At 47.0% G+C, this 25444-nt stretch overlaps 1 protein-coding gene across 1 annotated transcript; it reads left to right on the top strand.

Annotated features, from left to right (window-relative positions):
• The first annotated feature begins 1938 nt into the window (after positions 1-1938).
• Positions 1939-25376, top strand: PTGER3 (prostaglandin E receptor 3). Its single transcript, XM_081194874.1, has 2 exons — positions 1939-4779; positions 23613-25376. Exons 1-2 carry the CDS (start codon positions 3853-3855, stop codon positions 23895-23897), a joined length of 1212 nt encoding a protein of 403 aa, XP_081051000.1. The 5' UTR covers positions 1939-3852; the 3' UTR covers positions 23898-25376.
• The last annotated feature ends 68 nt before the right edge of the window (positions 25377-25444 follow it).

The following is a 25444-nucleotide window of genomic DNA, read 5'->3' as shown; positions in this document are numbered from 1 at the left end:
CTGTGCTAGGGAAACTGAGGTGGGAATTATTACCCTCTCCTCTGTTGGTAAAGGCAAAACAGCAAAAGGTGAGGTAGCTGTTTTATTCCTGCTCACAAAGATGAAATTCTGGTGAAGTATTTTTTTTTTTTTAATCTGAAGAGGGTGACAAGTAGGTTGAGAGAGTTTAAAAAGCTTGCAAAATCTTGTTTGGTTTAATGTTTTTATGAATATGCATTCATATTTATATTTATACTAAAGAGTAACTTGTCTCTCAAGTGCCTAGTTCAGTACTGCTTGCATAAAGTTTATGTGCTGACTTTTGGCATTGACTTGCTACTCAGAATTATTTTATTGCTATTTGGGAGAGAATGTTGACAGTATGTAGATACCATTGATAAGTATCTTTGAATTATTGGGTCTTTTTAAAGCACCGCCATAAAATGAAACGGGATGTTTCCAGTAACAGAAAAGCAGCTGAGCAATAGAAATGTATCACTTAATTTCCCTGCGGGGACAGATGCCCTCCAGGGCAGTGTTGGTGTTACTGGAATAAGGAAGATTCCTCAGACAGTTTTTACAGCTTATCGTTATAGATGTTTCCTAAGGTAGCTTTTTAACCCTTCTATAAATTTAAGCTTCCAATTGGATTTTATGGATAGTGTATGTTAAAAGTGATAGGTGGTTTCTGCTGTAATTTTATCTTTTCCTCATTTACAGTTATAAAAATCTTGTTTTTTAAAATCATGGCAGATGTTAAGTCTTACACAGATATGACTTCGCTGATAAATATCACTATTACATACCAATTGTATTGGTATGTAATAACGGCAGCTTTGGACATTGTAAAGAAGTATCAGTATCCAGAGATTCAGTCACTAATGAATTCAGCTTGTGGGAACTTCTTTTGTAAGGTCCACAACCACTTTAAAAGTAGTTTTAGCCCACTACTCTTGTCACCAGGCAGGGAATGGAAAAGCAAAATGGTTCCTGAAGTTTGGCTGCAACAAGATTAGCCAAGGCAGCCTAAGTTAAATCTTGAAATTTGTGTTTTACAGCCCCCGCCCTATTCTGGAAAGCAAAATCCTTAGAAATTTCCAGGTTTTTTTTTTCACTGGAGAGAAGCAGTTTGTATTTTCTCTTGTATTGATGTGGATGCTAACAGTTTTTCCAACCTTTTCTTTGAAATGGTAGGATCTATTTAAAGCATCATTCAGTGAAGCCATGAGAGCAGTATTTTACATATACCTCTGAAGCTGGTGTAAAGTTAAGCTGAGATAAAATATTTTTTAAATAATATAACCGGTATTGTTTGCTCATTTTAATTTGATAGCTATATTGGGACCCTGGCATTTGAATTCCTTAAAACTGTTTCAATTTTAACAAGATAATGCAGCTTCTCATGTATGAGTTTACTAACTGTCAAGTGGGTTCAAAAAAGTTAATTAACCACAGTCATATCCAACAGATCACTAGATGGTGCAGTTGTTGTACTGATAGCACATACTTCTGTGCCAATGGTGTAATCCTCATACATTAAAATGGATGGTTCCCCCCCCCAATACAAAAATCAGGGTGTTAGTAAAGGCAAAACAGCAAAAGGTTGAGGTAGCTCTTTTATTCCTGCTCAAAACCATTTGCTCTTTTCAATAAGAAGCAGAATGTTAGCATTTGGGTAATGCTTTTTATTTTACTTGCAATTCGTATCCTGTGTGGCTCTGGTGTTGTGAAGCTTACAAAACTGCTCACATAAAACAAACAAAAACAAAAAACAGAAACCATAAATAGTAAATCCAGAACAACAGCAATTCCAATTACACATACTCAAATGCTCAGAAGAATAAAATAAACCTTTTAAAAGCATAATATATATAATACAGGGTGAGCCTTTAAAAGGGGCCCCGTGGATAGAGTACACATGTTCCACAGGGCCTCTTTTAAAAGACTCATCCTTTATAAGCCTTCCAGATATTCAACCATGTATCCTCAAGAAACTCATGTCTATATGAAATATGTTCAAATATAGCCAAAGCAGTGAGGTCTTCAGACCATTGCGTGGGTATTTATCCATCAGGTCTCAAAGCATCTTAGCAAACATAAGGACTCACAAAATCCACTTTTGTTGTCCTGCCATTAATCCCCATACTACAAAAAGAAAAATTGTAGTACATAAAAAGATTTCACCACTACAAAACTGATACACACAACACAACTTCAGACCAAAAAGTAAATATCACTGGACCACACCATACGCTTAAAGGAGGCATTTTCAACATTACACCTCCAACATCTGTCTGCATTGGCCTGTGGCTTCCTATACCAAAAATAGTGTTTTTGCTGGATCAAACTTGGTTTCAAATCTAAATAAACACTCTTGTTTATATTCTAAAGCAATTTCCCATTGTTTAGGCTGTATTCAAATCCCCTGTTCCACACCTCCCTAAGTTCCTGTACTTCGACTGGTCATTTCTTCGTCAGAGGGCAAACGGGCAAATTTAGAAGGGGATCAAATACTTTCCCCCCTCACTGTACATAGATACATTAAGCATTTGTAAACAAGAGTTTGGCTTTTTGTAAGGGTCCACCAATACCCTCCAACAATCTGGAAGCTGCTGCAGGACTCGAAGCAGATGGTCCATAAACAGATGTCAACAAGTGATGTGATTGAAGATACAGCACTGTCATCTGGCACTCACCAGTAACTGATGTTCAGATTGTAAAGTAGGAAGTGACAAAAGCATTGCATTTGAGCTTATCAGGTGATCTAATGTACATATCCCACATTCAACCCATTGGTTCTACAAACACAAGGCTGCCTATCTTCACATTTGAGTTACCAATAAAGTTAATCTAGCATGAGAATATGGGTCAAATAGTAACTGGCGAGAAATAAACGCTGTGTCTCTCTAGCTGCCAAAACTGAAAGCGGCATAGGCCCTTTTTATTATGTGTATGCCTTCAAATATGTCCTCTGCAAAACGCTAGACGTCTTGTAAGTGAACGCAACTCTGAAATCCCAGATCGCGCTGTTCATTCAAGTGACATAACGGTGTCTGCAGCATATTGCGTTTCCTTGGACCACTGACGCTTTTCGCAACTATAAAAATTCAGCACGTTGGGAGCCGGGCGCCTATCCGCTATTTACATGGAATAAACCCCTAAATCCGCACGTGCCGCTATCTTGGGTGACTAGGAAATGGACGGGAGTTGCTTCCCGCTAGATGGCATCAGCGCCTCTCTATACTTCTATATGATTTTTTGGTTTTTTCCCTGGGATTCGCCGCGATTGTCAAGTTCATTTTCCTGTTTTGTAGCTGCGGTTAGGAACCGCGCTTCATGAGCGATTCGACCAACACTCTCCGATGGAGGCAAAACTGCGGCTAGGTGTGTAAAGGAGCCGCGGAAGTGCAATTTAAGCTTAAGCGGTCCCGAGTGGTTTCTAACGGCGAGAAATCCTCGACGGAGCACCCGCGCTTGGCAAGCCTAGTAAGTCTCGAAGCGGCGGGTACGGGCACCGGGGTTGGCAGAGGGAGGATCACCCACGGCATTTCCGACGGCGGCTTCCCTGACATCCATCCTCGAGTTCAAAACCAGGTCTGCTGAACGGTTTCGCTGGCAGACGGAAGACCCCCTTTCCGCACCGGGCAAGTGCAAGAAAGCGGGTGTCGTCCCTCTTTCGGCGCTGCAGGAAGGCCGCCCGCCCCCGCCCCGCGGCCAGACCCAGATCAATGGAGCCGCTCCGCCGTCGGGGCTCCGCCCCCCGCGCCTGCCTTTAAAAGGCAGCCGCGGCTCGCTCTGCTCCTTTAGCCGGTCTGGCTTGTGGCCGTCCAGCGCGCGCACCCAGCTGCCTTCTCGCGGGTGCCCCACCATGGGATGGGCCTGCCCCGCTGCCCGCCCCGCCCCGGTGCCCCGGCCGCTGCCGCCGCCCTCCCGACCAGCAGCAACATGACTTCCTACGGGCCCTACGAGGGGCGCTTCAACTGCACGCCCATGGCGCTGCTGAGCGCCGCGGCGGCGGCGGGCCGGGAGAAGGGCAACGCCACCAGCCCGGAGGTGTGCGGCTCGGTGTCGGTGGTCTTCGCCCTGACCATGATGACCACGGGCCTGGTGGGCAACGGGCTGGCGCTGCTGCTGGTGTACCGCGCCTACCACAAGAAGCAGAACGCGCGCAAAAAGTCCTTCCTGCTCTGCATCGGCTCCCTGGCCCTGACCGACCTGACCGGGCAGCTCCTCACCAGCCCCATCGTCATCGCCGTCTACCGGGCCGGCCGCGACTGGCGGGCGGTGGACCCTTCCCTGCGCCTGTGCACCTTCTTCGGCCTCAGCATGACCGTCTTCGGGCTGTGCCCGCTCTTCATCGCCAGCGCCATGGCCGTCGAGAGGACCTTGGCCATCCGCGCGCCGCACTGGTACTCGGCCCACATGAAGACGCGCGTCACCAAGGCCGTCCTGCTCAGCGTCTGGGTGGCCGTGCTGGCCTTCGCCTGCTTGCCCGTGGTGGGCGTCGGGCGCTACGCCCTCCAGTGGCCCGGCACGTGGTGCTTCATCAGCGCCCGGGATCAGGGGGGTCCCCACGTGGGCAACGTCATCTTCGCCTCCACCTTCGCCTTCCTGGGCCTCTTCTCGCTCGCCGTCACCGTGGCCTGCAACTTGGCCACCATCGTCGCCCTGGTGTGCCGCTGCCGCTCCAAAAACTCCGCGTCTCAGTCCAGGAGGCAGTGGGGCAGAATCACCATGGAAACCTTGCTCCAGCTGCTGGGGATCATGTGTGTCCTCTTTGCCTGCTGGTCGCCGCTCTTGGTAGGTGGACAACCTGTCTCTTGTGTTTGTGTGTGTGTGGCGGACTTTACTGTAGAATAGCTGGCTACCCACCACCCCCTTGGAAAAAAATAATTTTTTAAAAAACAGAAAACTGCTCAGAATAAAATATATGTGAATCATTCCTTTTTGGGACAAATGTAAATAAACAAGAAACTTTATAGTTTGCATTGCCCATTTGGAGGGCTTGAATACCTGAACACACAAAAAAGAAGTCATGAGCAAAAATAAAAAGCAGAGCTTCTGCTTTTAGCCCTCTGATGAGGACAGCAAATAACTTCTGCAAAACTTCCCAAATTTTGCCATAATGCTAGATACAGGTAGGTAGCTGTGTTGGTCTGACACAGTCGAAATATATAAAAAAATTGTCCAGTAGCACCTTAGAGATCAACTAAGTTTCTTCTTGGTATAAGCTTTTGTGTGAATGCACGCTTCTTAAGATCATAATGCTAGAAAGTGAGTGAGCAGGAGAGAGGGAGTTGGCAATGCAAGGGAGCCTGTTATTTGATGTTATGCTAAGCACTTTGTGCAGGTATATTATTTGGAAAACTTATTTCCTGCCTTCTAGTTTCTTTAGAAGTCTTAAATGTTCTTTGAAGAGTTGTGCACACTCTTGGCTGCGTCAGGCTAGAGTTGAACACTAGTTTTAAGGAAAGATGAAAGGGTTGAGAGAGAGCTTGCTTCCCATGTCCCTCCTGCCCTCTGCTCATTTCTTTTGCCGCTCTGGTGCTTCCAGCCCAACAGGTTTTGCAAACATTTGAAGCAGTGTGAAGAGGTTTTTCACCAGAAGTTAAAGTAGGGTGGCTGTACACACCTGAAGCATCTCTGCTTCTCTCATATGGGGAAGTAGGAAGCAAAGCTGCTTTAAACCAGCTGTTCAGCTAGCTCAGTATTGGTGGGCAGATCTCCAAGATCTCTCCCATCAAGTTGCTACCTGTACCTTTTTAACTGGAAATGCCAGGGATTGAGCTCTGTGCCTTCTGCATGCGGAACATGTGTTCTGCCACTGAGCTATGGACTGCCTTCAGCACTCTGTAAAAACAGCGGCGATCATCTTTATTTTCCTGTTGTCTTTAAAAAAAGGACGAGGCATAAAAATTACTGGACTTACTCTAGCTATTTTAGAAATGGTTGCAACATTTTACGCCACACAAGTATAAGAAATGAGAGCTCCGATTGATATTTGAGTACCAGGTTGACTTGTAACTTTTTAAAATAAATTAGAGAATAACTTGGGGAAGCGTGTGGGGCACCAGTTGATGACACAAACCAGTTGCCATGCTTTTCTGTGAAAGAAAGAAAGAAAACACATGTTTTATGTGCCAAAATGCAGCTATTTCCCTATGTAAGATGGGCGGAGCAATTTAAAAGCTCCAAGCGTGGGGGGGGGGGGGTTTACTGAACAGTTCTGTCGCCATGTCCCACCAAGACACCACAGACCTTCAGTTCAGACTGGTCTTTGGACTTGCTACATCATAGCCTTTCGTAAAAATTGCTGCAACTGTCAGCTTTATTGGGGTTTACGGGTACCTTTTATCTACTCTGTTTTCGCGGTTCTAATTGCTCTCTTGCATTTTACTTTGCATGCTCTTGCCATTAAGCTACGTTGAACACCATTCGGTGGAAAGGCAGGCTATAAACTTGACAAAAAATAAGCAAGTAGAAGCTGCTTAATTCTTGGCTCTTCATTCTGTCCCCAGCAGGGGTTATTTTTGGGTTCTCTCAGCCTCACCAGGAGAAAAACAGCTGAGGCAAACGGGTTTCTTGCCCATGCATCATTTTAAGTTGTGCTCTCTCTTAGAAATCAGTAGCGAACTTCCTGCTCCTGACATGTGGGTCTGTCATAATCGTGTTTAGATTGACTGTGCTGTAGTTCTATATCAGGCTGATCTAGCAAAAGGGATGTTTGATCTTTGAAGTCTTTTCCTAGGCCTTATTTATACAGCTCAGCAAACTTCATCACTGTTAAGCTAAACATGTTCCACCCCCCAGTTTCACTAGTCCAATGCAAAGAGTGGACTGAATTTCCTCTGCTTATGAAACTCCAGAGAAGCTGTTGCCACCCATGACAGGAGAAAAAGAAAAATAACTGTTGCGGGATGTTTAGATGAGCAGGGAGAACGAAATGTCCCTCTTGCGATTCCCTTGCCACTTGCAACTAGTAGTGCATGTTGCATTTAGTTTCATGCATTTCTTATGTTTCTGTCCTGCCTTGTCTCTGACATGCAGCCGTGGTTCTTTCTCCCCTTCAGCTTTAAAATGCTGCTGTAGCAAAGTAGGTCGGATGTCAATGTAAGAAAACAAACAAGTAAATAGAAATAAATGAGGTTAGGTGGAGACCAGGAACCTGTGGCATCTCAGGTCTTGTTGGACATCAACCCCCAGGCAGAATGGTCAGTGGATGGAGATGATGGGAGCTTAGGCCACAGGTTCCCCATCCCTGGGTTGAGAGAGAGTGCTGGAGCCAAGGGCACCCTGTGAACTGCTTGGGTGAGGCCATGTTTTCCTTATTGAAGTCTGGTTTTCTCATTGCTACATTACACTGGTTCCCTTTCCTAGAGCGGCTGGGGCAACTCAGTCAAATGGGTGGGATATAAGTAATAAATTATCATTGTGCACAAAAGCTTATAGAGAGAGCTGGGCATGCATTTTAGGCTGTAATTAAGAGCAATGGTGAGTATATCATCATTGGGCTGTAACTGAGAGCAATGATGAGCTACCCAAAACACTGCTCTCGCATAAGCCTCCCAGACAAGTGGCACTTGCAGCAACCAGATGTTTGTCAAGGAAGAGAATGGTAGGGAGTGGCTAAATCCAGGCCCTTCGTTTCCCTTTCTGAGCAGACCAGTTGTGAATATCCAGCAACGCTACATATGCACAGCCCTGAGAGGTATTCTTATATGTGCCTGCTTCCAGGACGCTAGGTGATTGTGGCGATAGTTTGCCTTTGCTCATCTGAGGTGGTAAAGGATTCCTCAGGATTTACCAAGGATTTCCTGGGTGAGGAAGATCTTGTGGTTACTGCATTGGGAGGAAGCTCATAAAAAGGTTAGAATTTTGTTGAGAATAGAGAATAGATTGTACCTTTGGGCACCTGTGAAGTGGGACTGAATGAATCAAGAGCTTGTGGCTTGCATGTTAAATACATCAGTGCATTTAACAGGAAACAGCATCAGCTAAAGAGGGGCTGATAACTGTGCAATGGAGGATTTAACCCTTTCTTCCCCTATTGCAGTCCTAAGGAAAACCCCTCTTCTAAAAGAAGCTGTTTGCATTAGAAGCAAACTCCCAACTTGAGAGGGAGAGATTTTCATCAAGACCACAGCAGATAAGAAGAGGGCTTAGTTTTCCACCCACATTCAGATTCACACCCCTGCCCCCATACCAAACAGATTCTATTTACATAGTTTTAAAAGCAACCTGGAGCAAGTTAAATGGAGAGAGTGAGCATTTAAACTCCCTTCTAGAGTGGCCTTCAGAGATTCCTGGGTGAATGAGTACTTTGTAAAGTGAGGTCAGATACAAATGAGATATAGAAGGTATAAATGTCAACAGTAACCCATTCACAAAGAATGTGTAAGTAAATAACCCAGGAAGCCCCATGTGGATGAGATCATTACATTTTGAAATGCATTTACATGGATATAAAAAGACATTTAACAACCAGAATTTCGCTCTCAATCAGGACATGGAGTGAATGTTTCTCCAGCCCTTGGGCCCTAAAATGTTGACCCCTAGTCTACAGTGCTGTGCTTCTTTCTCCTCCAGCTAATACGATCATATGATGGCCCAGTTTGCCACCTTCTGAATCAAGTGTAACTTCATAGACTGGTAAACAGAAATAGCTAAAGTATTGGCTCACTTGGCCTTGACTCAATTATAGTTCTAAGTATCAGATGCTGTGGTTTTACTTGGTTAAAACTATGTCTTCACCCATCACAGGGAGGAGCAGAAATTGCAATACTGTAGATGTTTGTTAATCTTTTGGAAGAGAGAACACATCTTTAATTTCAGTATGGGGGGGATGAAAAGGTGCTCTAACATAATTAACATGCTTATTTTAAATTTAAAAAATGAGTTTCAGAAAATGAATACTACTGAATCATGATGAATGATGACAATTAATTTAAAAGAGATCTGACCTCCCTTACGTATAATAATAGATCAAAATGTCATGTTACTAATTAATATTTTCAAAATATTATTTCAAATGTTTAGCAAATGTCCAAGCATGCAGTCTATTTTGTTTTGTCAATATTGCCTGTACAGTAGACACAGCATAAGATTGGAAAAAATCTAGTCTAAAAACTGTCTGAAATCCACAGCTTGGTTGGGAAACATTGATTTATCTTGTCCTCTATGTGGTCTATAAGATCTGATCTATTGGTTTATTTCACAGAAAAGGAAACTGAGATTTAAACAAATTGCTAAGGCTATCTCAACCTTATCTTAGTGGCTGGGGAAACTCAGCCAGATGAGCAGGGTATAAATAATAAATTATTATTATTATTATTATTATTATTATTATTATTATTATTATTATTATTTATTATTATTATTATTATTATTATTATTATTATTATTATTATTGTCTTCTATGGAATAACAAAAAGACAGTAATCTCTACATATGAGTAAGAAAAATGAGTTTGTACAATCAGCTCAATGGCCCACCCTGTACAATAAACTTCCTGCGATAGTAGATGAGAATAGATTGTCATCTATAGAATTTTTTTGTATAAACTGCCATGTACAAAATGCCAAATAGGTGTGGAATGGATAATTTAAAAAATAATAATAATTCCCGACTATTGTTTTCCTGGACGTGAGAATTCCAACATCATTTAGCACCAAGAAAGCATCAGAACAGGCGCATCTCTCTCTCTCAACATAAGCTCTGGGAACCATAGGAAGCTTATACTGTCAAACCATCGGTCCACCTAGCTGAGGATTTTCTACATTGATTAGTGGGGGCTCTCATTGGTAATCTCCTAGCACTATGTGGAGATGACAGGGGTTGAACTTATGACCTTCAGAATGCAAAGTGGATGCTGTACCACTGAGCTATGTCAGTTCCCTTCCAACTCTACAATTCTATGCTTTTGAGATGCTGTGTCAGTATGAACATTTGAATGAGAGATTGGAAACCATAGTCTTGAAGCTCTTTAGGGCAATGGAGGGATTTCATGACTTCAAGCATGCAGAGGCCATCAAAAGTCCTTGGACTTTAGTGAGAATGTGTCAGATACATCTCGCCATGGCCCTGCCATGCAAGCAGGGTGAAATGACCAAAGCCAGGGGAAGAAGGGGTATAATTAGGGAATGTAGGAACTGGTGTCTGAATTATGCAGCAAGGCATTTTGAAGTGTGGGGAATGTCATTTTGCCTGTCCCTAGCTAGCAACAGGGGGTTTCCTATGGGTTCAGGGCTCTAGGCCCACAGCTTTAGATCTTTGAATTTTGCTGTCACTATTTTCTTCCATTCTGGAAATTGCTTTACAGCATGGGTAGGCAAACTAAGGCCCGGGGGCCAGATCTGGCCCAATCTGGCCCGCGGACAGTCCGGGAATCAGTGTGTTTTTACATGGGTAGAATGTGTGCTTGTATTTAAAATGCATCTCTGGGTTATTTGTAGGGCATAGGAATTTCTTCATTTTTTTTCTTCAGAATATAGTCCAGCCCCCCACAAGGTCTGAGGGACAGTGGACCGGCCCCCTGCTGAAAAAGTTTGCTGACCCCTGCTTTACACACGCTTCGGTGAATTCGCAGCTCTGAGGGAGTTATGCAAACAGATGCAATGTGGATAAACTCCCTCATTTTTAAGTACCGTTTGTTCATTGCTCATAATTGCTGTTCACTGGGCCTTTGTGTTAACAGTTGCTTTCTGTGATTGTCACAACCACACTCAGCCAACAGCTGGATGAAAGCTCTTCAAGGTGAATATCAACAAGACAACAAAAGAGAAAGAGAGAGAAAGCTCATTTTCTGATAGTGTGACAAAAGCAACCCAGGTGTTTCATGAGTGGAAATTCACATAATAACTTGAACTTAGCACAGTAGCGAATGACACACTCCTGCCTGTTCCTCTAGTGCCTTCAGGCTCTAGAATAGAAACAACCATTTTCTATTTCCTGTATTTCTTTTCCTATAAAACCATTTTTAATGCCCAATCAAACCTGAATCTAATGTGTTCACAGATTGAAAAACCACGATTCCTGAAAGCTTTTGCCAAACCCAATCCAGGAGAATAAATAGGAGTTATTGCCACATAATGGGGTTCAACATGAGATGAAAGGAGGGAGACTAGGGAAATGGAAACCAAAGTACAGTGGTACCTTGGTTTACGAACGTAATCCGTTAAGTCCATTCTTAAACCAAAACTGTTCTTAAACCAAGGTGCGCTTTCCCTAATGAGGCTTTCCCTCCCTCCGCTGGTGCCCTTCCAACGTTCGGATTCTGTTCTTAGACCAAGGTAAAGTTCTGAAACCAAGACACTATTTCCGGTTTGGCGGAGTTTGTAAACCCGTTCTTAAACTGGACTGTTCTTAAACAGAGGTACCACTGTACCATTAATTGTAGTACTGAAATTATTGGGGAAGAGATTAAAATCCCTTTTGTTTCGATGGGGTATAAAAATTTCAGAGAGCCTAAGTGTCCAGTCTAGAGAAATCTAAGACTAACATGGGGCAGGGTTTGTGTGACTTGTTGCTTTATGTCTGTGCTAGGATAGGACTCCACTCTGTTTCTAAACACAGGAGTCCACTCGTGACTGTTGCTTTTGCATAGCTGCTTCTCGGATCCGTACGAGGCCTAGCTGTGTTACTCCAGTTCTAATGAACAGTCTTGAGAAAGGCAACAGGTTGGGGCTTGCACTTAAGGAAGATTTTAAGGAGATTTCCTACCCCTGAATCCTGTGGCGTAGGAAGGGGTGTGTGGTGGGTGCAGGTCGCCCCGGGTGTCATCACTGAGGGGGGTGACAAAATGGCAAAAATCTGTGTTTTTGAAAAAATAACTCCCGTACCCACCGCACGCCCCTTCCTACGCTACTGCAGGAGCACTCTCCCCTTGAGTGATTTCCAGAAACCAGAGGTTTGCTGCCTCCAACTTTGCAGGCAGAGCACAGCCTTTATGGCTAGTAGCCTTCGACAGCTCTCCTCCTTCAAGCAGCGTGGGGCTTGTGTCTGTCCACCGCCTCAGCCACCCTACAGCTGAGGGAGATGCTGCAGAGAAGCTCCACGCAGCACGCCCTGCTTTGGCTCGCTCTGCCCCCGGCTGCAGGGCGTGTGCACCGCCCCGGGCACCTGAGCGGCTAGCTACACCACTGCCTAGCTACACGTCCTAGCCAAATTATGTCACCCATAGCTTTCTGAAAGCAATAGCCAAGGAAGCCATCATAGAAGGTAATGTGCCCCCTCTAAATTGAGCACTGGTAAAATATAGAAGGGGTGTGGGTGGCGCTGTGGTCTAAACCACAGAGCCTAGGACTTGCCGATTGGAAGGCCAGCGGTTTGAATCCCCGTGACGGGGTGAGCTCCCGTTGCTTGGTCCCAGCTCCTGCCCACCTAGCACGTCAAAGTGCAAATAGATAAATAGGTACCGCTCCGGCGGGAAGGTAAACGACGTTTTCGTGAGCTGCTCTGGTTCGCCAGAAGCGGCTTAGTCATGCTGGCCACATGACCCAGAAGCTGTCTGTGGACAAACGCTGGCTCCCTTGGCCTATAGAGTGAGATGAGCGCACAACCCCAGAGTCATCCACAACTGGACCTAATGGTCAGGGGTACCTTTACCTTTTTAAAATATAGGAAAGAGAGAGCTTCCTTTAAACTGGAACGAGCATATACTCATGCTTCACTTGTGGTAGTCACTGCTTGAACTGCATGATCCACATGATGAGCAAGCTGCCATAGCTGCCTTTTTGCCACCTTGACACATATCCATATGCAGCCCTTCTGGTTATTTTGCTGCGCTTATTCTTCCCACCCCTTTCCAAATGACACGGATTCAACGTGAGATTTTTTGCTCCACATGCACCGGATTTATAATGTGTAAAAAACAAACAAACCCTGTCTTGTTTAAATTTAAAAGGGGGAGGTACTCTGTGATTGAACAGAAGCTTTCCTTCTCTCAGAGTAGACTGAATTCATTCACCTGACACTGCTTGGTCACAGAATTCCAATAAGCATCTAAAGTGAGGAGAAGGACTTTGTACCTTTCCTGGATTCAGCTCCGGAATACCAACATGCATGCGGACCTAAAAGATTCATTCGATTAAGCCACCCCAGTTATAATAAATTTACTCAACCTCAGTCTCTATTCCTGCCTCTTGCCCCTGAGCTCAATTTACTAAAAATAATAAGACATTAATAAGTCTGTTGCTATTCCCAAGTGCATCTAATATCAACATTATCTCTTGCTATGTTTATTTCCCTTTCCCTTGCTGCATATTCTGTTAATCTAAGATGTACATTGTTGGCGCATTTAGAAATGGTCTGTCTCTGACTAATCTATTGTATGTTAACTATGTTTTGCAGAACATAAAACAAGTGGTACTAGTCTGCTCAAAACTCAGAAGCAACATACAGTGATTTTAAAGGTTTTGAGTTTTTATACTACAAATTTTTACATTCCTGAGATGTATAAATCATCTTGCCTTTTGGAAATGGAACACAGGAATTCTGATCAATCATTGAAGCTTCTTCAGAATGGAGGTGATGCTTTTTTTTAAAGAAGGGTTTCAGGACGTGGTGTGTGTGTGTGTGTGTGCGTGCTCTAATTAAATGCATCATACACATATTAAAAAGAACATGCTTTCTGGTGGTTTTATTTAGACATAACAATATTAATATTGCCTCTATATATAAGCAAGAGATTAGAGATTGAGCAGAGTGAAAAAGCTGTATGCATTTGCAGTAGAAAGCCATATAAGCTGCGTTCCCTGCAGAGAGGCAATGGCCAGCGGCAGCATTTTAAAATTTCATCTTGAGTCTCAGCCAGGCGCCAAATACCACTACAGTGGTACCTCGGGTTACAGACGTTTCAGGTTACAGACGCCGCTAACCCAGAAATAGTGCTTCAGGTTAAGAACTTTGCTTCAGGATGAGAACAGAAATCGCACGGCAGCGGCGGCAGCAGGAAGCCCCATTAGCTAAAGTGGTGCTTCAGGTTAAGAACAGTTTCAGGTTAAGAATGGACCTCCGGAACAAATTAAGTTCTTAACCCAAGGTACCACTGTACTGTGCTTTTGGAAGTGTTTGCAATCAGGGATTTCTTAGTCACAAAATGCACCTAGCGCCCTGCTTATTTTGAACACTGCTTGGAGGCAGCAATGGAAACCACAGGAGAAGAGAGTGCTTTTGAGCACAGCTCCTGCTTACAGGTTTCCCGCAGGCATCTGTTTGGTAGGCTTGCCATACATCAGAAAGCTCCTGGTTTTCGGGTGTAAAAATGGTGTTGGGGGGACCCAGTATGCATGGCAATGCGATGGAAAAAGCAGCAGAAATTATTATTATTAATTACTTATACCTCGCCCATCTGGGTGGCTTCCAACAGATTAAAAATACATTAAAACATCAGTCATTCAAAAGCTTCCCTAAACAGGGCTGCCTTCAGATGCATTCTAAACGTCAGATAGTTGTTTATTCCTTTGACATCTGATGGGAGGGCATTCCACAGGGTGGGAGCCACTACCAAGAAGGCCCTCCAAAAAGTTGGAGAAACAACTCCAAAAGCTTAAATATCACTATGGGGGGGGAGGTACCCCCACCCAAAGCTCAACAATTTGTGTTTGTTCTCAAAAAAAGCTTAACAATTTTGGTGGGTTTCTAAGCTCAGCAACTTTGCAGGTGTTGGGAATTATGGCAACCCTCCTGTTTGGCCACTGTGAGAATATGATGCTGGACTAGATGGAGTCATTGGCTTGGTCCAGCAGGCTCTTCTTATGTTCTTAGGATATGCTGGCAGTCTGCCTGCTACTAGGGTAAATGGTAGCTGTGCTAGCTACATTACATGCGGTTAACTCTGGATCCAACCCTCTATTTTCATAACAAAAGTTGTGCAGCCTTCCCAGCATTGTGGGCTGGCTGTGAAATTTGCCTTCTGCTTAATCATGGTTCATATTGTTATGTACTGAAGTTCTCACCCTGGGCCAGCAGGGGGATACTGTAGATAGTTTTCACTCAGGTCCACATATGCAAATAAGGGATTGAAAGTGACGTTCAGTGATTGGATAGTTACAGAAAGTGGTTACTGTTGCATTGTAGTGTAGCTCTATATAAGCAGGCTGGCTGAACCCTTCAGTTCAGTTCTGTTCTGGCCTGTGAATAAACAAGAGCTGTTTGAAGAATCACTGTGTCGTCTGATATGTTCAACCACAACTTAACACATATAGAGCATCCTCCCCCTCTTCAGACCTTCCTCCGATGGGTTCGCACTGGGACAGGGGCCAGTGGGGTCATGGCGGTGGGTACAGCCCTGCTCTCCTCCTCCATGCGGTGGGAATAATGTGCAGCAGAACAGCCAAATAATGTGGGTGATATCAGTCGAGTCTCTAAAGAGCCCTTTTAATAAAAGTACCATTCAGAATTTTCAGCCCAAATGCTTTCTTTTCTGCAGAATGGCCAAGCCAATTAGTGAACCCAGGCAATATAATTGATTTTCCTTTATGTTCATTAAAATGCTAATTCGGTTTTCATTATTGCCATTGTAAAATATACTACGTTTGGGGCATAGTAAATGAACCACAGGTGCACTTTAGAATACTCCACATGGGCTTTTGGATTAATTTCTTACTATTTAAGTAGGGGAAATATTTTGCCAGAGAACCCGATGGACCTTAAAATGGGTGAAACTGATCAAGTACCTTTTAAAAGGCACTAAAATATATGGCAGCTGTGTTTTTATAGGCAGAGCTTAGTGAAGGGAAAATAGAAGAAAGAATGCCAACTAATCCATGGAAAAATAAATACCTCTTTGCCTTTCATCAGAAGGTACCTCATGTTTGTCTGTGTTGTATAAAATAAGAGTTGGATTGCAGAGTTGTTGTAAATGCTGATGTCAGGGGTTTAGGAGCAGAGACACGGGCAAGGGAGGAAACAGAGAGCGAAGGGGAGGAGGCAGAGGAAAGGATGAGTGATGACGACTACCCGAGATCTCCCAGTCTTTCCAGTGAATCAGAGGATTCACAGAAAGGAGCACCAGTGGCCAGGGCAAGGGGGGAGTCTAGGGGGGCACCCCAGGAAGATAGAGCCAGAGGAGACTCAGGGGGGAGCAGCTGGAAATCGGGACCAGCGTCACCGCCAGGAAGCAGGGAAGAGGAAGGGAGCCAGGGGGGAAGCGCTGGCAGCTCACCACAGGAGGGAGGGCATGAGTCAGGAGTGGCCACACCTCCATCGGGGAGCGAAGAAACGGTTAAGAGGAAAGTGGAAGGTTGGGCGCGCGCGCCAAGTTCAAATGCAGAGGAAGGCGGCGCAGTAAGCAGCCCCGAAAGGGAACCAGGTCCTAAAGCCCGGCGCAAGGAGGCAGGAGGGTCCGGGTCAGCGTCAGAAGAATCCCGGAAGGAAGAAGCCCCGGGGGGTAGAGGGACCCAGAGGAGGACAGTCAGGCGGAAAAGGTGGAGCAAGGCTAGGATATTAAGTTGGTGCGCACGGGGCGGAGACTCAGACGGAGCTTCGCCGATCTAGCTACTAGACGTAGAGTTGCGGACAGCAGCGTGAGAATGGAAACTGTAATTCAATAAAGACTTTTACTTAATGACTGCTGGCTAGCGTGATCCTCTGTGAGCTAGGATCTTCAAGCAGCTCTGACAGTAAGCTCCGTCTCACCATTGTGGGCATCTACAGCCTCGAGGAGGGGAGAGAAGCAGGTGCCCACTAGCGAGCTCACGAACGGCAGACGACATGACGGCTGAGCAGCAGATAGAGGACCTCAGAAAAGCAGTGGCACAACTGAACGCCGAGGTTCTAGCATCCAGGAAGAGAGAGGAGGAGGCAGCTGCCGCCTGCAGGGATCTCCAGGTCAGGTTAGACGTGCTGGCAAAGCAGACACCCCGGCAGGAGGGAATTGGGTTGGCGAGACGGACAGGCGGGCTGCTCTCTCACTTCGATGGGAACCTGCAACGGTATCCCAACTTTAGAGCAGACGTACTGTGCGCACTGCAACTGCTGCATAAAGACTTTAGAGATGAACAAGAGAGAGTGGGGTTCATCATGTCCCATCTGCATGGGGATGCGAAAGCATGGTTGCGCAATTTATGGAGAGATAAGGATCCGGCGCTCCAGAATGCGGATGCCTTTATTAAAGCGATGGATGGGTGTTTTTTATCAAGTATTGACGTGGATCTTGCACGGAAGGAGGTGCATGGGCTGAGACAAGGGAGGGCCAGCGTCAGACAGTATCATGCCCGCTTTTTCGCCTTGGTCAGCGCCCTGGAATGGGACAGAGATTCGGCTCCTGTAAGAGACCTTTTTTGGGAGGGGCGGCACAACTCGATTAAAGATGAGATAGCCAGGGGGGAGAGACCCCGAACCACCCAGGAGGTCGTTCAGCGGGCACTGGCAGTGGGGGTGAGGCTGGAAGGACGTCCGTGGAGCAAGGACGAAGGGCGTGGAGGGCGCGAACCAGCCGGGGGCCCCTCCTTCCTTCCCAGAGAAGCAGCGCGGGCGCAATCCACGCCTCCGCCAGGAGGAGGAGCCGAACCTATGGAGGTTGGAGGTGCAAGGGCTCAGTCAGCAACCAGAGCCCTAGCACCGACAACGGTGAAAGCGAAGCCTCCTAGAGGGAACAGGAAGTGTTACGTCTGTGAGCAGCCAGGGCATATGGCGAAAGAGTGTCCCCAGAGGCCCCACAAGCTCACTGCAGCCTCAGCAATGGTGACTGCAGCAACGCAGCAAGGAGGAACACAGCAGGGAAACGACGATGTCTGGCTGGAGGAAGAGGCACTGGGGCCCAGCCAGACGTGTTAGTGACGCAGTCCCCAGAGATTTTACAGCCAGTGAACCCCCTCCCGCCCAAACCAGTAGTGAGGCTCACAGCATCTCTCCAGCTGCCCAATGGAATCACCATGGACGTGCCAATCACCATTGACTCAGGCAGCAATGCGGACTTTATAGGGCAGGACTTTGTCGACAGGCACGCTGTGCAGTTGCTGCCGGCCACACTGCCCCTGCAGGTTGTCACTGTGGATGGCAGGGAGCTGCTCGGGGGGCAAGTGGTGAAGCAGACGCCACCAATGGTGATGCGACTTGGGAATCACAGGGAAATCATCAGCTTCAACGTCACTCAACTATCTGACACGCCCATTGTATTGGGCATGAGTTGGCTGGACAAGCACAGCCCAACGATGGCTTGGTACCAGAGGCAGCTGGTCTTCGGCTCTTCCTTTTGTGCTGAACACTGCATCGTGCCCAGGCAGGAAGGAGAGGAAGAGGAGTCACAGCTGCTGCTAGGCACGCTGCAAGCGATTCCCCACAAGTACGCAGCATTTTTGGAAGTTTTCTGCGAGAAGGAGGCGGACAGGCTACCCCCTCACAGACCATATGACTGCAAAATTGACCTGCTGCCGGGGGCGGCGCTGCCTAAAGGGAAGCTGTATTCCATGTCGGAGGACGAGCTGCAGGAACTCAAAGACTTCATCGATCATAATTTGGAGCGCGGTTTCATCCGAGAGTCCAAGGCAGCGGGGGGCAGTCCTGTATTCTTTGTTAAGAAGCGAGACACGCCCCAAAAAAGACTCGTGGTGGATTACAGGATTTTGAACAGTGTGACCAAGCCGTCGGACTTCCCCATGCCCCGAATCGACGACCTCCTGGCGAAGGTGCGGAAGGGAAAAGTGTTCACCAAGTTGGACCTGCGGGGGGCGTACAACCTCATTCGCATGCGGGAGGGTGATGAGTGGAAGACAGCCATGTTCACGCCACTGGGTACCTACGAATACAGAGTTATGCCTTTTGGACTGCAAAATGGCTCCCACGTTTTTCAAGCATTTATGCATCACGTGTTGGCGGGACTTCTCTACAAGACGTGCGTCTGTTTCTTAGATGACATCCTGATCTTTTCGGAGTCGCAGCAGGAGCATGACAAGCACGTCAAGGAAGTGCTGAGCAGGCTAAAGCAACATAGGCTCTACGCCAAGCTGGAGAAGTGCCAATTTGACGTGCCGGAGGTGGATTTTCTGGGCTACAAGCTGTCTGACAAGGGGCTCGCCATGGACAGCGCCAAGGTTCGAGCAGTGTTGGATTGGAAGAGCCCGCGCAACCGGAAGGAGGTCCAACGGTTTGTCGGCTTTGCGAACTTCTATCGCAAGTTTATCAAGGGCTTCGCGATGCAGACGGCGGCCATCACTGACACGCTTAGCTCCAAGAAAAAGAAGTTCATCTGGACAGAGCAGGCGGAGCAGTCCTTTCAGGCACTCAAGCGTCTCTTCGCGTCGGAAGAGCAGCTGCTTCATGTCAACCCCAGCAAGCCGATGAGGGTGGAGACAGACGCTTCGGACAGAGCCGTGGGGGCGGTCCTGCTGCAGAAAGACCCGCAGGGGGTGTGGCGACCGGGAGCGTTTTACTCCAGGAAGCTCAGCAAGTCCGAGCAGAACTACACCATCTGGGACAGGGAGTTGCTGGCCATTCATGCAGCTTTCAAGGCGTGGAGGCACTTTCTGGTCGGCGCCAAGCACACGGTGCAGGTTTGCACGGACCACAAGAATCTAGAGCACTGGCGCACGGCACAGTTCCTGAACCAGAGGCAGATACGTTGGGCTGAGTTCTTTGCGAACTTCGACTTCCGAATAGAGTATGTCCCGGGGGACACCAACATCATGGCAGACGCTCTCTCCCGTAAGCCACAGTATCTGGAGGACGCAACACCAGCGGCCGCCATGCACATCTTCGCACCGACAGTGTGGGCGTGCGCCGCGGCGACCGTGGACCTAGAGGCGGTGCGGCGAGCGTTGCAGGGGGACTCCTTCGCACAAACAAAGATGGCAGAGGTGCAAAGGGGCAAAGCAGCGGCCGACGGTTTCCAGCTAAGAGATGGATTGCTCATCCGTAAAGGGGCCATCTACGTGCCGGGAGACGAACTTCGAGCCAAGGTGCTGCAGCAGCTGCACGACGCGCCCACGGCCGGGCACTTTGGCAAGGAGAAGACGGTGGAATTAGTAGCCAGGGATTTCTGGTGGCCTGGAATGAGAGGGGAGGTCGCAGACTACGTGGCGAGGTGTGACACCTGCCAGAGGGCCAAGCCAGTGCACAAACCGCCGGCCGGACTGTTGGAACCGCTGCAAACTCCGGTCGAACCTTGGGAAAGGGTGGCTCTGGACTTTGTCACGGATCTGCCCAGCTCAAGGGGCAAGACGGCAGTGCTGGTGGTGGTGGACCTGTTCTCCAAAATGGCGCATTTCATTCCGTGTGCTAAGGTGGCCACGGCGGAGCAAACCGCCAAACTGTTCATAGACCACGTGTTCAAGGTTCACGGTCTGCCACGGTCTATTCTGTCCGACCGCGGGCGGCAGTTCATCTCGAACTTCTGGCAGAAGCTGATGGGCTTCCTGAACGTCAAGATCAACCTGGCGTCGGCGAGACACCCGCAGACCAACGGGCAAGCGGAGCGGGTCAATGCCATCATGCAGCAGTACCTGAGATGTTATGCAAATCAACAGCCTGCGACGTGGGTGGATTACCTGCCGCTTGCAGAGTTCGCCTACAACAACACGAAGCACGTATCCACGGGGGTCACGCCGTTCTTCGCCAACAACGGGAGGCACCCCAGAACCTTCCCGGGACTGGAAAGAATGGGGGAAGGGGAGCCGCAGACAGCAGATGCATTCGCGTCGGAGCTGCAGGAAGTCCACGATCAGCTGAGGCGCCACCTGGAGCTGGCCAAGCACTCATACAAGGTACAAGCAGACAAGCACAGAAGGGTTGGAGAAGAGCTCCACGTAGGAGACTGGGTTTGGTTAGCAGCCCACGCAGTGCCGGCCAGGTCGTTGGCCAAGAAGAAACTAGGGCATAAACAACTGGGGCCCTACCAAGTCGAAGAGCAGGTCAACCCGGTAGCTTTCAGACTGGCACTTCCGGAGGGTTCCAGAATGCATCCGGTATTCCACAGATCGGTGCTCACTCCCTACAAGGCACCGCACAGGTTCCAGGAACCCGGAACGGCGCCGAGTCCGGCCAAAGACAGAACAGGGCACGCGGGAGCGGCACAGAAGGAGCGCATCAACGAAGTCACGGAGATTTTGGACTCCAGATGGGGGGAAGAGGGGGTAGAATACTTTCTCGCCAGGGAGGGCACCCCGGCCAGTGCGAACAGCTGGGTGCCGGGCTACGCTTTAGACGAACCTCTGCTCAAAGACGAGTTTCATGCCCTCTTCCCACATAGACCTATGCCAGCAGACTTTTTCGACGACTGGCTTTTCACGCCCACGCTTTCGGCCAGCACGTTCCGGGGGTTCGACTCGGACGAGGAACCAACACGAGACGTCCGTTCCCCGGAGGGGTCACCCTCGGGATCTGTCTCAGAACCCTCGTATTGGTGGGACGATAGGCCAGAGGAGCAGTTCCGCAGAAAGTGGCTGGACTGCTCAGGACGAGCAACGCCGCCAGGAGGAAGTGAGGGAGAGACGGACATGGACATTTTCGGGGACGACCCTGGTTTCGAGCACGGCGGCACAGAGATGGAAGCGGAGGTGACCGTCGTCAACGAGAGCAGGGAGGAAGACCCGGAAGAGTTCCGATGGAGGCCTGCCACGGGAAGCGACCGATATCCGACGTTCGTCCCTTTGCAACAGCAGCCCCCAGCTCCAGCACCGGAAGGAGGGGAGGGGGGACTGGGGGGCTTCGAGGGGGGGATGGATGTCAGGGGTTTAGGAGCAGAGACACGGGCAAGGGAGGAAACAGAGAGCGAAGGGGAGGAGGCAGAGGAAAGGATGAGTGATGACGACTACCCGAGATCTCCCAGTCTTTCCAGTGAATCAGAGGATTCACAGAAAGGAGCACCAGTGGCCAGGGCAAGGGGGGAGTCTAGGGGGGCACCCCAGGAAGATAGAGCCAGAGGAGACTCAGGGGGGAGCAGCTGGAAATCGGGACCAGCGTCACCGCCAGGAAGCAGGGAAGAGGAAGGGAGCCAGGGGGGAAGCGCTGGCAGCTCACCACAGGAGGGAGGGCATGAGTCAGGAGTGGCCACACCTCCATCGGGGAGCGAAGAAACGGTTAAGAGGAAAGTGGAAGGTTGGGCGCGCGCGCCAAGTTCAAATGCAGAGGAAGGCGGCGCAGTAAGCAGCCCCGAAAGGGAACCAGGTCCTAAAGCCCGGCGCAAGGAGGCAGGAGGGTCCGGGTCAGCGTCAGAAGAATCCCGGAAGGAAGAAGCCCCGGGGGGTAGAGGGACCCAGAGGAGGACAGTCAGGCGGAAAAGGTGGAGCAAGGCTAGGATATTAAGTTGGTGCGCACGGGGCGGAGACTCAGACGGAGCTTCGCCGATCTAGCTACTAGACGTAGAGTTGCGGACAGCAGCGTGAGAATGGAAACTGTAATTCAATAAAGACTTTTACTTAATGACTGCTGGCTAGCGTGATCCTCTGTGAGCTAGGATCTTCAAGCAGCTCTGACAGCTGATAACATTTTATGGTTATTACATGAGGGAAATGGACTTACAACATAGGCACAGAATGGTGCTTTCGTTCCTCCTTCTGTCCCTTATTAATTTGGAAGTGATGGAAAATTCCAGGGGTTATGTCCAAGGTTAGTCCTACTCAAAGTAGACCCATTGAAACTGATGGGCCTGGGCAACTTTGGGCCCATTAATTTCACTGGTTCTGCTCAGAGTAAAACTTATTGGATACAATCCCAGATATACAACATAGTTGTTGCTCATTAATTGAGCTTGACTTCAAGGATAGGACTGCCAGCTCACCAACCCCCCCCCCCTAGGAAGTCTTGTTTTGATTCATGCTGGAGTGTTTGTTGAAGGGAGTGTGATAGAGGAATGGTGTGCACACTCAGTCCATGACTCATCATATCTTATACCCTTATATCTCAGCTCAATCATTGCCATCATCTACAGGTCATCCCCCAAGTTGGTGATGTGAACTTAGTGTCATCAGCTCAGTCCTATGGAATGCTCTTCTAATATAGACTCAGTAGGCACCTTCTGTTTTGATCTGTGAACACCTGCTGAAAAAAATTCTGTACTTTCAAGCTTATGCAAGCAATTAAGAATACATATTTCATGGGGGGGGGAATGATCTCAGATTTTTAATTTTCCCATTTTTTATTGTATATGTGTATGACTGTTATAAACTGCTTTGATTTTTGTTTGTTTGTTTAATGAATACTGGTATACAAATATTCTTATAAATGCAAAATGGCTGCCTTACGTTTACAGGTTTTGCAGTGCTGAAAAAAACCTGCAAAAACTTCAATCAGAGAGAGCTGAGCATCCAACTGAGAGGACAATAGGACAAGAGACATGCGTGCCTCTATCACAGCAATGCCTCTATTACAACTCCTTCAACTCTCTTAAAAAACAAGGTCTACCTCAAGCCTTAGAAATTGTGAGGCGAACTCTTATCTTCCTTTGGGAGACATAAATCAAATTAAATGGCCCAGGTCACATTTTGGCATCCATAAATGCAGCCTTCTGGAATGAGGATTGGCGTGTAAGAACTACGGTAATTGAAGCAGGTAGTGCTACGGTCTCATGACTGTCTTTGATCTGATAGGCTGCAGTGCCGTCAAGTTGCCTTAATATGGACTATTGTTCCACGTCAAAGAATGTCTTTAAATCATTGACTCTGTCTCTACTGCGCTCATTTTCCCTCTTGTTCCCTTAGATTATGATGCTGAAAGTGACGTTCAACCACACCTCTATGGATCATTGCAGAGAATCATGCAACTCCACCCGAAGCACAGAACTGCAGACAGAGTGCAATTTCTTCTTGACCGCTATCCGCTTGGCCTCACTGAATCAGATCTTGGACCCCTGGGTTTACCTGCTGCTTAGGAAGATCCTGCTGCGAAAGTTTTGCCAGTTGGCAAGTGCCATCTCCTGCCGCTCCCAGGAGGGATGGAAAGGGCGGCACTTCATGTTGTCAGACAAAATCAGGCGCACACCGTGAAGCAGGTTGCATGCCAACAACTTTCCTTGCACCGCCACCTTACTGTGAATATGGGCATCCAAGTTCTGTCTGTTTCCCTCTGTAACTGAATTGCAAGGACATAATATATTCCATGGACTAGTATTTTCAGTGTCTGCCAGAAATTGTTAACTTATAATGATATAACTAAGAAACCTGCCTGTCTTTTGAAATCCATAGCTAAGAGTGCAGCTTTTTGTGTACGTCCAAAGACATCGCAGGGATTTTTCCTACTGCATGGGAGAAGAACCTGCCATTTAAAAATCGGAACTTTGACTGTATATTCAATGGCAATTAAGTTATTGAAGACTCAACATTTGTTTGACTCTAAAATTATTGTCAGAAATTTTATTTGTTTCCAGTCTTCTTTTTGACTTACCGATTTAACTGAAAAGGAAGGATAATCCTTTTTCATGCTGATTCCAGAAGTGAGGGATAGGGTGGGAGTTGAGGAATCAAAAATGCTATGGTGTGGGTGTTAATGGCTTGTGTCCTTTCCTTAAAGTTGGGAAAGTAGCAAGAGGCCTGTCAAATGCATGGAGTCACCACACTAATTACTCATTTTCAATAAACACTAAAGGTCTTTTTCAAATGGTAGTTTGTTACCTGTTGTATATTTTCACTTGTTTATGTAAGTTGCCCTTGTTATTTGCTGCTGCAGAGAATCCATGTGTCTACTCTCAGTGAAGAATTTATGTTCTGGAGAAAGCACATTGTCCTAATGTTCAAACTACAGCATTTTGCCTCTGAAAAAAATTGTTGCTTCTATATTAGGATTCTTGGCCCTGGAAAGGCAGTGCTTTTCTTCAATCTATTAGAAGCAGAAATAAAATAGCGGTTCCACAAGGCACTTAATATAATTCTATATTATACAGTTAATTACCCCCTTTTCAGATTATCATAAATACTCTATGTTATACCTCTTCTAAGTAATAGTTAAGATTATGATGATGTATTAGATTTATACCTCACACCTTCCTCCAAAGGAGCCCAGGGTTTACTTCTGCGTAAACATAATAGAAAAATGTCCTGTTCAGGAGAGACCACCTGCAACTTTAATTAGAAGATTCCTCCTTGCAGCGTCTACCTCTAACTGCCTCCTGTTCAGTGTATTTATAGCTTCATTTCTGACTTTTGATGAAAGGCCTTGTATCTAGCTAGTCCTTCTCTCAACTACTTTTCTTGTAAAAGAGAGAAATGAGTGGAAACTGCTCTCTGCACTCTCATGTTAACTCTGCTGAAATTATCTGCTCAGTGTGAAGTAAGTATCACGGAAATGTCAGACATGGGCAGTTTGTTTTATTTTATTCAGGTATTTTTTGGTATTATTTTAAAGTCACATTAGCATGTATCTTTAAAATTGCTTTAGCAATGTTCTCTCCCATTTTATACATGTTTGAGCTGCTTCATCTACCATGAGGGGAGATAGTCTTCCTGAAAATAAATTGCTTTTAAATAGTATGTTTTTTTCTACTTACTCACAACCTTTCACAGTAATTGAAAAGCAGCTGCACCATGAAAAGACAAAA

The sequence above is a fragment of the Podarcis bocagei genome (assembly GCF_964188305.1).
Source record: "Podarcis bocagei genome assembly, chromosome: 5".
Classification (NCBI taxonomy): domain Eukaryota; kingdom Metazoa; phylum Chordata; class Lepidosauria; order Squamata; family Lacertidae; genus Podarcis; species Podarcis bocagei.
Note: the sequence above shows the minus strand (reverse complement) of the source record. Positions and strands in the feature narration are given on the sequence as shown.